The following is a 12,807-nucleotide window of genomic DNA, read 5'->3' as shown; positions in this document are numbered from 1 at the left end:
TCATTTTGAAATAGAATAACCATATATATACATATATATATATGTATATATATATATATATATATGTATATATAAGATTCTTTAAATGTTTCTGTTATATATCCAAAGTCAGTCTTTTTTCGAGCAAATAGTTACTATCGTAAAATGTTTGTACTTTTGTCCATTGCATTATCATTTGTTTTTTCCTAAAAGTAGCATCTTCAGAGCGCGCCTTTGTTCTCATTTTATTTTTCTAAAGAGCAGTAAGGGTTGCTTACGTTTGAGAGTTTGTTCCTTTTTAGGAGACTGAAATATAAATGCTAATCCGTTTTAGATAAAGCCCCCCACCCCCCCCCCCCGTTCCAAGGAACCTATCTGATTACTTATTATCTAATACAGCGTTGATGAAAGTGGGTCATCTGATTTTGTAACAATTCACGAGTTCACCTAAAAAAAAAAGAAAAAATGGAGGAAAATGTGTTCATACAATTCAAACATACGTTGCGGTTATAGTGTTGCACGATGTTTTGTAGGAAATAAAAAAAAGAGAATAAATGAAATGAAAAGTGTGAAAAAATACGTTAGTATTATAATACCATACAGTTATATTAAGTATGTGCGAGGAATAGTTCATAGCATCGGCAGCTGTTGTAGCAGACTTTTAAGTCACTGTAATTTAACCATGGACTATTTTATATCTTTCTCTGTTTTTTGTGTATGTATTCTTACTTCATTATGTTTAGGGAACACAGTTTCACTGGCATGTGCCATCGTGGTACGTATTTTGACGATATAGAAATTCATTTGGATTTGGCTGTATGCTAGGATTCCACTGGGCCGGCGCCAGTTCGCGCCAGTTCGCGCCAATGCAATTTGCTGTGGCGCCTAGTGTCGCCAATAAGGTGCTTAGTGGCGTGCAGTGGCTCAAACTGCCTCCCAACTGGCGCGCGGTGGCCCGTAACGGCGGCAAAAATTGAGTTTGGCGGAAAGAAAATTTCAAAATGTTTGAAATCTTCGTCGCGCCACTTTCAGCGCGAAGTGTCCACCAAGTGGCACCAAATGTCGCAAACAATCCGCCTATTGGAATCCACTGGAATGTAATGGCGCGCGCCACGTTGCGCCAATGAAATTTTGCGCCACGTGGCGCCACTTGGCGCTACAAAGGCGGATAGTCCGCGCCAAGGCGCTCCAAATCAACAGTGACGCGAGCCAAACGGCACCTGACTGGTGACTATTTCGCGCCAGATACCACTTGGTTTCCGCCAAATACCACTTTGTTTCCGCCATTCGGCGCCACTTGCCGCCTATGGAAGCATGACTGCATCGCAGGACTTTCTCACACAACTTTCAGTATTCGACTCGACAACACCTCTGTTGACGCAGTTTTTTCTTCACAATTTGTACAAGATTTCACATAATTTTCAAAGAAGATGCCCCCGAAAGGCAACAAAGGCAGTAGCAAGGGCAAGAATGACAAACTTGAGCAGTCCAAGAAGAAGGACCCCCAACCCAAGAAGCTCAAATTGAGCTCCAGGCCCCCTGCAAGCAGCAAAGATGACGAAGAGGATGAAGATCTTCGCGTGGTGGCGCTGGCTCAAGCTGATAGACTCTCCGCTCCTGGTACCTGCTACCCCTGTCCAAGATGTTGCTCCAGACCTTCCACCCCAGGCCCAAGAACAAGACCAGCCCTCCCCAGCTTCACCTACATCCCCTCCCAGTCTCCATGCAAGTGAAGCTGAAGAGGATGTTGCACAAGCAAGTCCTGGTAAGTAATCATATAGGTCCAGATTATCCACTGCCTCCTAAAGTTATATGGTAACTTTATGGACTTAAGTTGTGGAGTGTAATTGCATTGTGTTTGCGCTATACTTTGTTGTCATTTGTTATGTCAAAAACTTAGTGGGAGCATAAATGGTGTCTTTTTTTTTTCATCGGTGCAACTTGGTTGATGGTTTTGTTGATGAAAATGTACTATTTAGAGTGGTCTCGGTAATATGTTATTACTTATTTCTTACGGCAGTACCATATAATCTGTTATTTCAAATATGGGTATTTGTTTTCTATGTATAGCTGGGCCTTCCTCTCCCGAGGAGAATGAGGAAGAACCCACAAACAGGAGGCAGAGGAATAGGGGCGGTTCTGGAGCGAGGCGGAGGACCGTTAAGCTCAATGATGCTCAGGAGGAAGAGGCAAAAGAGTACTTGCTGGGGTGCCCGGGCCTCTACAACAAGCGGGATGCCATGTGGGCCGAACCTGACAAGAAAGATTAGACCTGGAAGAGGCTGGCCGACCAGTGTTTTTATTGACGGCTATGTCCAGAGCATTGCGTTTGTCACTATTTTTGACACTTAAAGAGCATTGTGTTTCTTACTATAGGCCTAACTGACACTTATTCATGGAGCTTTAATGTGTTCATGGATGTGATTGGATAGTTGGGTGATTGTTTTTGTGAGTGTGTGATGCCAGTATGCATATTTTCCCTATGTCATTAAAATTCCATAAAAATATCATTTGTGATTTATTCTTGTCTTGTTGCAAAGGTGTTGTGAATAATAGAGTACACAGCCACACAGGCAGATCCTTCCAGTAGGGACTTATAGAACAGGGATAGCAGTGTTTTTATTGACGGTTATGGAGCATTGCGTTTGTCACTATTTTTGACACTTAATGAGCATTGCGTTTTTACTATGGTTGACACTTTTTCATGGAGGTTTAATATATCTATGGATATCATTGGACAGTTGGATGATGCTTTTGTTTGTGATGTATTCATATCTTTCTTATGTCATTAAAGTTCCATAAAAATGTCATTTGTGATACATATATATTGTCTTGTTACAAAGTGGTTGTGAATGATATATTGTTCGGGGCCAATTGGTAGAATGGCTTCAATGTTTAACTGTGAAATAATAAATACAATTGTACTGCCAAATATTAATGCATGTGTTTATTCCTTAAATTACTATCTACTTTTGCTATTCAATAATTTACCTAACAGCAAAAGTACTTTAGTAGTTTAGGAATATTTGATATACATTCTATTTTTTAACTGCTAAACATGAATAAATGTTACTTTCTACAAATAACATGTCTGTACTAGACCTTTATCATTTAGAGGACATATTGACACAAGAAATTATTGTCATGAGTGCTGGGCTTTATTGAAATGTAATAAAGTTAAGTTTTTCATAACACAATTTAATATGACATAAATATTCATACAACAATACTATATGACAAAGTAAGCACTATGTTAAAGGTAATCTGGAGTATCGGTAATGGGTGAAAAATCTTTCAAAAGAGTTCCCATCTGTTTGCTTCCCTCCTAAAAGCATCTTATGTTAATGCTGTTCCATGAAAATAATTAAACTAAAATGTGCTGAATATTTGTAGAATTCGAAGTTAAAAGATGGCGTATTTTTTTTGTGTTCGCCACTCGGCAAATATTATTCTTTCATTACAGTCCCATATATGCTTTTCTGTGTTGCTACTTTACCAACATGGTTATATATTTTGAATTTTTTTTAAATTCAACATGTTCTCCACTTCTAAACAACATCAATGTGTACCATAATGTCATTTTATGTGACATGAGCAATAAAAGAATGATTTCTAGGCAGTGTCTGTCAAAATGAAATCAGAGTGCAGGTACTCCTTATCTATACCTTTAACCAGACTAGTGCATCACACCAGTCCATAGAGAAATACACTATCACAATCAATGTTTTCTAAGACAGTCTTTACTCCTGTGCAAAAGTACTACAAAATGCTGTCTAGACCATCTTATCCTGCCATGCAACCGCTCCCGCACTGTTGAAGTAATACTTGAGCGTATCGCTCTGGCATTTGGTAAGCTCAGTGTCCCTGTTTCCCCTGATGGGCCTGTCCAAATCCTCAGTGATGGCGGCAGTTCTCCAAGCTCCAGGGATGAGGTTGTGCTGGGCATCCTCCTGGTCCAACATGCGGACGTCCAGTGCCTGATAGCGCTTCCTGATGAGGTTGTGCAGCATGATGGCAGTTTCAACGAGCAGGCGGACTGTGTCTGGTTCCTGTCTCATCTGGCCAAGGAAGCACAGGAACCGCAAGGCCAGAATACCAAAGGCGTTTTCAACAACACGCCTTGCCCTGGACAGGCTGTAGTTGAAGATCTTCTGCTGTTGGTCAAGGTTACGACGGCCATAGGGTTTTATCATGTACGTCCTCACGGCGAAGGCATCGTCTCCCACGCAAAAGTACGGCATAGGGTGGTCGTCATCATCATGGGGTAGGGGAGCTGGATCTGGGATGCCTAAAGTGCCAGCATCAATGCACTCCTTCAGTTCACTGTTGTTGTAGATCTGGGCATCAGATTGATGGCCAGCCCCACCCACATCGATCCACACGAACTGGTACTTTGAATCTACGAGAGCCATTAGGACAACCGAGAAGAACTGCTTGTAGTTGAAGTAAAGGCTGCCTGAGTTCTTGGGCTTCTGAATACGGATGTGCTTTCCATCCAAGGCTCCCAGACAGCGAGGAAGGTTCCATCACCTGCAACCTCAAGCCAGCCTTCATTGGTTGTGGGGAGGGAGATGACTTCTGCAGCATACTCATCCATAGCTATCGCTCTGGCTACGTCAGGGACAAACTTCTGGATGGTTTCCTTGCCCACTCGGAAGTTGTAACCCAGCTCGGCATAGGTGGCCCCAGTGGCGAGATGGCGCAGGAAGACGCACAACTTGAGACCAGGGGGAGTAGCCTTCCTGAAGTGGGTGTCCTTCTTCTGCATATGGAGTGTAAGCCTGATCAACAGCTCATCAAACATCTCTGGGGACAACCTGGTGTAGTTCTTGAACTTCCTCTTGTCATTCTCCCTCAGCTCATTCATGAGGGTATGGTACTGTCCACGTTTGGCCCTCAGCTGAGGGTGGAGCATGAGTCTAAACCACCACTTGTGCTTCCTTTTCTTCATACGAGGCTCTTCTTTTTCAGGATTGGCCACCATGAGTTCATAGGCAGTGGCCACCTCAACATCTCTCATGATCTTCTGATGGAGCAGCATCATCACTCCAACATTATCAAAAGCCTCGGACATATCGAAATTGTAAATATTTAGTAGAGAATTTGTTCATCAGCAGCTGAGGAGGTTCTGAACCAGGTAGTCGATGGCCGATATTTATATAGTCGGCAAGTAGCGCAAAGTGGCGGCAAGTTTAAACCAATTTTGCGACCGTTTGGCACAAACTAATCACTAAGTGGCGCAAAGTAGCCGTCCATCGGCGCAAATGGCGCCAACATGGTGAAATTTGGAATCAAATAGCCGTGTAATGGCGCAAACTGGGGCACCATTTTGAAGCAAGGCAGGTGGCATTTGGCGCACGCCATATGACACCCAGTTTATTCCACTTGGCGACATACATTCCGAGCGAACATTAATTCGGCGCCACAGCGAGCCACTACGCGCCAATCACATAATCTTTGGCGCGAACTGGCACCAACTGGCCCCGGCCCAGTGGACTCCTAGCATAGTGCCAATAGTGCCAATTGCTCCCATAGTTTGTGAACGCCCAATTTTAAAGAAATATCTTGGGTGTTTTCTCCCTCTCTTTAAAGTGTAATGCCCCAGTCACATAGACATCCCGGGTTACCCCGGACCACCCCGGATCTGATCCGAGGAGAGATCCGTGTTGACGCCGAGAGGCCAACAAGGCAACTTTTGGAGGTCAAAAACATCCGGCGTCATCCGGGTATTGCCGTGTTGGCAGAGCAATCCGGGGTGGCCCGTGTGGCTGCCGTGTAGCTGCCGTGTTGATCCGTGTAGATGTCGTGTTTGTCCGTGTAGATGCCGCGCTCTTCCGGCCTTATCCGTGTAGCTGCCGTGTTGATACCGTGTGTACAGTCATACCAAAATCCCGGATCTCCCCGGACGTCCCCGGATCTCCCTGGATCACCGTGTAGATCCTTGAACATCCGTGTTTATATTTGACTGGGGCGGTGACACGACATATGCTCCTGCGACAAATGCTCCGACGACAATTACTCCGAAAAATGCGACAAATGCTCCGCGACATTTGCTCCGCGACAAATGCTCCGGCGATATTTGCTCCGGCGACAAATGCTCCGCCGACATTTGCTCCGCCGACAAATGCTCCGCCGACAAATACTCCGGCGACATTTGCCCCGGCGATAATTGCTCCTACGACAATTGCTCCTATAATGTGCGACAATTGCTCCGGGGACATTTTCTCCGGCGACAATTGCTCTGGCGACAAATGCTCCGGCGACATATGCTCCGGCGATAATTGCTCCTACGACAATTGCTCCGGGGACATTTGCTCCGGCGACAATAATGCTCCTACCGCAAATGCTCCGACGTCATATAGGCCTAATGCAAAAGTCTGAAGGTACGACATGTACCTTCACAGGTACGACATTTGCTCCGGTGACAATTGCTCCTTCGACATTTGCTCCGACGTCATATGATGCAAAAGTCTAAATGTGAAGACAGGTACGACATTTTGCTCTGGCGACATTTACTCCAGCCACAGACGAAATTTGTTTAGAAATTGAGACAATTTCAAGCAGGGTGAAAAATGCCCTCCTCACAATTTCTCCGGCGGAAAAAAAAAAATCTTCCTGGACTTCTAAGAATTATACATGTTTTTGTTTCTTTGTTTGTTTTATTCATAGTTATTGCATATTGACTCTTCTTAAATTACTTTTGAAAGATCAAATGGAGAATACTTAATAAAGATAACGAACGATTGAAACGAAATAACAACAATACACAATTAAACAATAAACGCATATTTTCTTCTTCTCACAATATAATTAACTCAAATTACGCTTTCACATACAGATCCAAGTCTCTGGAACTTTCCTGAAAGTGACACAATAGATTGAAGGTCAATGTTTCAAGAAAAATGTTAGATCGTATTTTCTTGATATTAATTGGTATTGCAGGAATGTAATCTTCGGTATACTCCTTTACTCATAATCATGTATATTGCATTGTTTTAAGCTGCGTAACGTGATAATTCAATCTTGTTACATTTCCTCCATTATTGTTCGTCGTTGGATATTCAAACTGTGTGCTAGTCAAGCTTTTGCTTCAGGACATTATTCGTAACGGTGTGGAAAAGACTATACGATATATAGCGCACGTATATCGAATTATTGTAGATAATCCCCCTCCTTGACACACACACACACACACCCCCACACAAAACAAATTCGTTTTGCACGATGACGTAGCGCAACGAATAAGACGTAATTCACATCAACTCAAACTTGAGCCTCCTAGATGTAATACTGAATTTTACAAGCGATCATTTATATGCTCAGCAATATCCAATTAGAATAATCTGCCGATAGAGACACGCTGTTCCCCTAATTTAGAATTGCTTAAAAGTAAATTATGATATACATATATGTTTTTCATACCAGGAGGACCCCTTATCAATAGTCAATACCCACACAGGATAAATTATACCAGAGGTTTAATTTGTGTAATAAATGTTATTGTTCATTTTCCCCAATTAATTTCACAATTCAAGTTTAAAAAATCTTCCCAGTAATAAATGACCAAATGCAAGAATTTCTTTTTTCCCTACAAGAAAGCAATAATACTACTTGAAGTTGTTATATTAACATCAATTATATCACCTGTTGCAAAGTCCATTTTATCCATTTCTGTTTCTATTAATTATGATTTGTTTAACCCATGTACTTATGCCATTTTTATAAAAAGGTTTATTATGAAACATTAGTATGTATATTATTGTAATGATTTTATATGCAATATCTGAAGTTATCATTGTACAATGGATTGTTGTAAGCATATTATGTCTTTCAATTCTTAAAACCTATTCTCATTGTAGGGGAGAGCCTGCGGGGTGAGTTGGGACGCGGGTCAAGTGGGACACATTCTCTGAATCAAAAATTGTACAACCAATCAGCGATTGGCTTATATGTACAATAACCCCCAGCAACCATACATCACACTAAGAAAGCCATACAGTTCGGCAAATTCTAAGTATGCCAGTATAAATTGGTATTGAAAATTTCCCCCCAAATATGATATTTTTTGAAATCAGGTTAATTAACCTGTTGTCTTTGTATTCATGATTTCAAGCGCACAATAAGCCAGTTCGGAGTTCCAGTTTGAGCATGAGCAGAAAAAGGTCATTTGTACCGAGAGACAAGTTGGTTTTTAATTTCACTGAGATAAGCAACTGTAATGCTATGATTGTTCATGGAATCCTTATAAATAGTGCCTGCCAGTACATCCGCCTGACAGCAAGCCTGGTATTTGGCAATGTTAACAGAAAAAGTTTGTTAATGTACTACACATTCAAAACTGCACAATGAAATAGATGCTTCCCGAAGTGTTGATTGACAAACCATCCTGGTCACTTCATCTACACAGGTTCATTCTTTGTTAGAATACGAGTTCCATAAATTGCTATGTTGGGCAAGCTGTTGCATTATGTCGCTTTGAATTTAGTGAAGTGCCTAACCAACTGAGAAAAATGAAAGGTCATTTGTACCCATGTGCACATGAGCTATCTCCGAACTGGCTTATTGAAGCTGGTGGTGAGCCTTATTGACATGCAACTAATATAACTTGTTTTTGACAAATGCCTGCATGGTTACTGAGCAGTCGTACATATTTATGTATATGCCATGTGAGGGACGGCGTAGCCAGGGGGGGGGGGGGGGGGCGATGGGGGCGGTCGCCCCCCCCCCCCCCTAAGATTTGGACCGGGGATTTGGGAGGCGGAAAAAAATGCGTGTATACTGTATCCATGCACATGAAGCGGGTCTCCTTTGCAACCTTTCATCAAATAAGATATTTTTTTTGAATATTTCACTCAAAGTGTGCACCAGATCGTTGAATTTCAATTAAAAATATGCAAAATCTCTCGTGCTTGCGAGGGGGTATCCCCCTCCCAAACCCTCCACCTCTGTGCCTCTTTTCCTAGCTTAGTACACTTTTTAGATTTAAAAAAAAAAAGAATAATTCTGAGTGCACAAGACTTATCACTTATATTCCGAAAACTCAAGGTTCCCTCATGTATCAGGGGAATTTTCCCTTTTAATCGACCCTTTCCTCCGTCACCCCCCCCCATCAGTTTTTTTTTTTTATTTCCCAATGTTGATTCCATCAAATATGGGTATACGAGATATCTCACTTTCAACCTCAAAAAGGCAAAAGCTCCATCGGAAGGGAAGGGTGGAGATAACACTCGCCCACGCCTTCTCCCTGCTCGCCCGCCCCTCCCCCCTTCCGCCATGCACAGAAGTAGACTGTGGCTATACCCAGATCGCTTTATTTCAATTCTAAAAACGCAAAAGCTCCGCGAGCGGGAATGGGAATCCCCCTTCCCCTAAGCTCTACCTCACTAGACTTTATATATTTACACAGATGGTGCACATTCGGAATAAGAGCTAAATTCCGTGATTTTAACACTTCGATGAAAAAGTATTGCACCAAAAATTTGCACCAGATCGCTGAATTTCAGGTCTGAAAACGCAAAATCACCTTCGTGTGGGAGGGGATATGCCCCTATCTACACCCTCGTGTGCATGCTTTCTCTGTTTGATTGCTGAACTGCAGACAGCGTTCATGATATTCAGTGTAAGAATTGATGCAAGAATATTATTTAAATGATATACCATTTTATAGGCAAATTGTTCAATAATAATCTACACTAAAATATACTGCAACCTTAAACAAGTGGGACTGTTTCAGCTCGTTAAAACACGCAAAAACATGCATCAAATTGCACCATTTGCAACATCAAAATGCAAAAAGTTCTCACCGTGGGAGGGGGGACACCCCCCTCCCACACCCTCCCCTCCCCCTTCGCTCGCTCCGCTCGCTCGGGTTCAGTCGCGTTCATGATATTCAGTGAAAAGAATTAATATAAGAAGTGTATTTAAATTATACCATTTTATAGGCAAATTGTTCAATAATAATCTACACTAAAATACACTGCTACCTTTAACAAGTGGGACTGTTTCTCGTCGATAAAACGCGCAAAAACATGCATCAAATTGCACCATTTACAACATCAAAATGCAAAAAGTTCTTACCGTCGGAGGGGGGACACCCCCCTCCCACACCCTCCCCTCCCCCCTCGCTCGCTCCGCTCGCTCGGGTTCAGTCGCGTTCATGATATTCAGTGAAAAGAATTAACACAAGAAGTGTATTTAGATTGGACCATTTTATAGGCAAATTGTTCAATAATAATCTACATCAAAATATACTGGTACCTTAAACAAGTGGGACTGTTTCTCGTCGATAAAACGCGCAAATACATGCATCAAATTGCACCATTTACAACTTCACAATGCAAACAGTTCTTACCGTGGGAGGGGCACATCCCCTCCCACACCCTCCCTTCCCCCCTCGCTCGCTCCGCTCGCTCGGGTTCAGTCGCGTTCATGATATTCAGTGAAAAGAATTAATATAAGTGTATTTAAATTATACCATTTTATAGGCAAATTGTTCAATAATAATCTACACTAAAATACACTGCTACCTTTAACAAGTGGGACTGTTTCTCGTCGATAAAACGCGCAAAAACATGCATCAAATTGCACCATTTACAACATCAAAATGCAAAAAGTTCTTACCCTGGGAGGGGGGACACCCCCCTCCCACCCCCCCCCCCTCGCTCGCTCCGCTCGCTCGGGCTCGGTCGCTTCGCTCCCTCGCAGACTAACCGCCCCCCCCCCTAAGATCACATCCTGGCTACGCCGTTGCAGTTGGGACAACGTGTCCCATTTGTCCCTCATAATAGCATTACATGTAAAACAGTTCAAATTTTCAAACATGTTGTTCAAACGTGTTTTGTTGAAATAAAGATCATTTTAAAGCATGTTTGACTGTTTTCATTGCCAATGTTTCATTACGCCTTCCAACTTTGACATTTACGACATTTCTACAGGATGTCACACTTTACCAACACCGTCCCATTTTTGTTATTGATCAGAATCAGGAGAGCAATTACAGAATCAAGACAATAAAGTTTTTGGGTAACACCGAACTATAATACGAATTGAGGAAACACAGAAGACTTTTTAAACCACGTCGAATGGTAAATGCAGTTCTTACAAAAATAATGGTGAATCTTGCAAAAGACCTGTAAAATTCAAAACAAACAAACAAACTAACTTTGCAAAACTTTCTACAAAACTTCCCCAAAATATACAAGCTCTCGAGGAATCAGAAAAGTTGGCACTCCCCAAAGTATTGTCTTTTGTAACAACGTAACATTAAGCTGCTGGAATACCGAAATTTCAAAGGTCCACATAGTATAAATATCGTATAAAAGAGTTTCACTCAATCTCTTCCGTCTGATTTTGTGCCCGAAAAGAGAAAGCACGTCAATCGACCGTAGGGAAACGACACAGTCAAATCAAAATATTGTTCTTTCTGTCGCTTTCTCATATACAAATAAGCCTTGACAAATTTTGTTGACATCTCTCTTATAATAGAAAGGTATTTTATGCACAAAATGGAAAAAGTGGCAAAAATAATGCTTTGAAACGAGTTTTTCCATTGAATATAAGTTTCTTGCATGCCAGCAAGTTTAAGTTCTTTCATTTCTTTAAGTTAACCTTGAGAGTTTGTGAAACAACGCTACTACAAAAGAAAGTTTCAACAATTACATTTTTTAAATACCCGTTTAAAAACGAAGATTTTTGTTACTTTCCTTAGCCCTAATCAATACAGCTTCTGATTAGAAGGAAAAATTTCAATGTTAACCATAGAACTTAAAATTCTGTTCACTACACCAAACGGATGATACAAAAATGATAATATACACAAAGAAATAAATAAATTATGTATCAAAGATGGTACGCCATTAAGTCATTTTGTTTAACTATACCAAAACTCCAGTTTCGAATCGAAATGATAATTGTGAAACTATACGCAGCCTTGAAAATCATCCCTTTTACATAGCTGTTGTTTTTTAATCCGTTATTGTGACAAAGCTTTTCTCCTAGAATTAAATATTGTCGTTCTCCATGTAATAACATTCCAAAAAATATACATTGCAGAAACCTTAGACAACAACCATATAGACAATGTTTCATAGCCAGTTAAACTTGTTATATTTGGTACTTATTGAGAAAATGTTTCGTAGCTAATCAAAACACCAAGATTTCACTGTCCTTGTCATTAATATAGAGTTGCCATTGATTGCAAGTTCTACAAAATTGTCACTGGAATATTTTTCCAATAAATTCCATAATGTATCACAAATCCAACGTGTTTCTGGGTCCAATATTTCTATCCCATACTGAAGACATACTAGTATGGGTGAATATGAATTTCTCAAGTTTCTTGTTTATTCGTTTTTGAACAGGTAGCTAGAAAGTTTGCAACAACTTCATACGAAACTGTTGACGATGAGGTAAAGAACTTGTGACACTTATGAACTATCTTTTACATAATTTCTAAGGGGTTATGTTATAATTCCGTTTCTTTTGAACTTTTGCATACGACATCATCGTCGAAGCAAATGTCGCCGGAGCAAATGTCGTACCTGTGTGTACTTTCAGACCTTTGCATCATATGACGTCGAAGCAAATGTCGTAGAAATACGTAAGAAATAAAAAAATAAAATACATTAAAAATGTCTGATATCAAATTTTTTAAAATTACATTTGCTAAGGACACTAAAAAAATATTTACACAAAAAATGTGCCTGTTTTGAGGTTTATTCAGCGATTTATACCAAATAGTCTGATTTCATGCATCATTATGCATGAATGAGCATAATTTGGCATGAATTATAATTGTTTGAAAAATTAACTTCATGGTATTTTAAATTA

General features: G+C 40.8%; 1 protein-coding gene across 1 annotated transcript; it reads right to left on the bottom strand.

Moving 5' to 3' along the window:
* Positions 1 to 1,283: 1,283 nt before the first annotated feature.
* LOC140230173 (uncharacterized) lies at positions 1,284 to 4,391 on the bottom strand. The gene is made up of 2 exons (XM_072310358.1): positions 3,877 to 4,391; positions 1,284 to 1,320 (listed from the first exon to the last, which is right to left on the bottom strand). Exons 1-2 carry the CDS (start codon positions 4,389 to 4,391, stop codon positions 1,284 to 1,286), a joined length of 552 nt encoding a protein of 183 aa, XP_072166459.1.
* Between the last annotated feature and the right edge of the window lie 8,416 nt (positions 4,392 to 12,807).

The sequence above is a fragment of the Diadema setosum genome, chromosome 6 (assembly GCF_964275005.1).
Source record: "Diadema setosum chromosome 6, eeDiaSeto1, whole genome shotgun sequence".
In the NCBI taxonomy this organism is placed as follows: Eukaryota; Metazoa; Echinodermata; class Echinoidea; order Diadematoida; family Diadematidae; genus Diadema; species Diadema setosum.
This window is presented reverse-complemented; position numbering and strand designations above follow the sequence as displayed.